The 2,500-nt window shown below is 46.7% G+C and overlaps 1 protein-coding gene across 1 annotated transcript in view; it reads left to right on the top strand.

The window, feature by feature from the left end:
- The window catches only part of igsf9ba (immunoglobulin superfamily, member 9Ba), a 46,466-nt gene that overhangs the window by 10,717 nt on the left and 33,249 nt on the right, over window positions 1-2,500 (top strand). Inside the window, exon 3 of the mRNA XM_042710331.1 lies at window positions 2,280-2,431. Within this exon, the coding sequence (XP_042566265.1) occupies window positions 2,280-2,431 (152 nt within the window). The remainder of the gene's footprint in view (window positions 1-2,279; window positions 2,432-2,500) is intronic.

Genomic DNA, 2,500 nt, shown 5'->3' with positions numbered 1-2,500 from the left:
ACTAATTAATAATTCACTTGTTATGAGTTATGTTACTCTTACCTCCCTTCCATAGCCCCTATTGGTCCTCTTGCCCCCTGTACTATTACTTCTTATTGTTTGTCTTATTCTATTCCATTTATTTATGTTTACTACCATTGTATAGTTTGTGTCAATATGCTTAGGTATTGTTGTATTGTATGCAGTCATGCCAATAAGGCCATTTGAATTTGAGAGAGAGAGAGAGAGAGAGAGAGAGAGATAAAGGAGTCTGTGTGTGAGAGAGAGAGGTGTGTGTGTGTGTGTGTGTTTGTGTGTGTGTTTGTGTGTGTAGACAGCTGGACTGGTCCTCCCATGACTCAGATGTGTGAGAGCTGCTTGTCTGACTTCTCAAGGTGTGGAGGAGTCGGCTGACGCCTCAGAACGTGGAGGTGGTGTGTGTGTGTGTGTGTCTCTCTCTCTCTCTGTGTGTGTGTGTGTGTGTGTGTGTGTGTGTGTGTGTACTGTCCTTACACCCCAGCATGACACACAATGTGACTCCTGATGTGTGAGTGTTGGGGGAGGAGTGTGTGAGTGTGAGGACATGAAGACCCAAGTGTGTGTGCGTGTGTGTGTGTGTGTGTGTGTGTGTGTGTGTGTGTGTGAGTGTGTGTGTGAGTGTGAGGACATGAAGACCCACGGGTCCTGAAGAATAAGATCCTTTGTGTCCGCCTATAGATAAAAATTGAGTGTTTTTACACGTGAGCTTTCGAATGCTCTCACAATTAATATTTATGGCTATTCGACACACTTATCTAAAACCAGGCTAGTTCGGATCATCATGTCATTCTGTTCTTCTCCCTATATAGTGTGTTTCAGCCCCAAATACAACAAGGAGTCACAGTCACCTTAATTGTATCCTTTTCCTGAAATGGAGTCCATAGGAAAGACGCAGACTTGTATTTCTCTTGTATTTATTGTCAAAGCTCCAAAGACTCTAAGACTACTCTCTCGAACACAAACTGCATTCGCCTTTTAAATCCCTTGCACATGCATACAGGTTCTAAACCACCTCCCTTTTTCATGACACTTCTTAGCAACATATGTTCATCTCTGACCCATGTGTCACCTCCTCGCAGGCCCAGAGGCCCCTTCCTGCCCCCTCCACCATTGCACAATGTACAGCACAGTGAAGTTTGCAAACTCTCTCAAAGTACACATTGTTCTGCTTTACATTCTCGTTGGTTAAGCACATTTCATATTTCACGCATTTCTCAGCAAGCATATATGGATATAGGTTTGTGTAAGCATAACTCAAGCAATTTACACACACAGTTATTTAGCATGTTTCCTACCACATATTAGGAGAGCACACAGTGGTTATATCATTGTAAGACCTGACCGAAGCATCATTCAGAAAAACACATATAGAATATATGGTTATCAATCATTATCAATTGCATATGGGTTGGTACGGGTTGCAGGTCCACTCTCATGAGCCACATTCATCAGTCCCCATCCCTGTGGGTGGTGTGTGTGTGCGTGAGTGTGCTCTTGCATGCTGTGTGTTTCCTCTGACAGGGCAGCCTAAAGGACATGTAGTTGGAGTGATCATGGTTGGCATGGGTGTGTGTGTGTGTGTGTGTGTGTGTGTGTGTGTGTGTGTGTGTGTGTGTGTGTGTGTGTGTGTGTGTGTTTCCTCTGTGGTCATGGTTGGCATTCTTAGCTGGCGAGCCACAGACAGAGAGCAGCATCTGGTAGAGGTGTGGTACCTGGCAGACCCGTAGGTGCTGTTGTAAGTAATGGTGTGTGTGTGTGTGTGGAGCTGAAAGGAGGTGCTGTTGTAAGTAATGGTGTGTGTGTGTGGAGCTGAAAAGGAGGTGCTGTTGTAAGTAATGGTGTGTGTGTGTGTGTGTGGTGTGTTGTAAGTAATGGTGTGTGTGTGTGTGTGTGTGTGTGTGGAGCTGAAAGGAGGTGATGTTGTAAGTAATGGTGTGTGTGTGTGTGGAGCTGAAAGGAGGTGCTGTTGTAAGTAATGGTGTGTGTGTGTGTGTGTGTGTGTGGAGCTGGAAGGAGGTGCTGTTGTAAGTAATGGTGTGTGTGTGTGTGGAGCTGAAAGGAGGTGCTGTTGTAAGTAATGGTGTGTGTGTGTCTGGAGCTGAAAGGAGGTGCTGTTGTAAGTAAAGGTGTGTGTGGCTTCTGATGGTTCTGTGAGGGGGCAGTCATGGCCGCTGCTGTGGATACTGATGGATGGTGGCTGTGTGTTTCTTCTTCTTCTGTACTGACTGTCCTATCTCCTCTCTGTCCCTGTGTCCCCACAGCGCCCCCTACCTTCACGGACACTCCCCCCCAGTATGTGGAGGCGCGGGAGGGGGGCAGTACCACTCTGACCTGCACTGCCTTTGGGAACCCCACCCCCATCATCACATGGCTACGCGAGGGCCAGGAGCTCACCACCACCAAGAAATACACGGTAACACACACACACACACACACTTACACACACACACTTACACACATACACACACACACACACACACAC

This window comes from Clupea harengus, chromosome 17 (genome assembly GCF_900700415.2).
Source record: "Clupea harengus chromosome 17, Ch_v2.0.2, whole genome shotgun sequence".
Classification (NCBI taxonomy): Eukaryota; Metazoa; Chordata; class Actinopteri; order Clupeiformes; family Clupeidae; genus Clupea; species Clupea harengus.
Note: the sequence above shows the minus strand (reverse complement) of the source record. Positions and strands in the feature narration are given on the sequence as shown.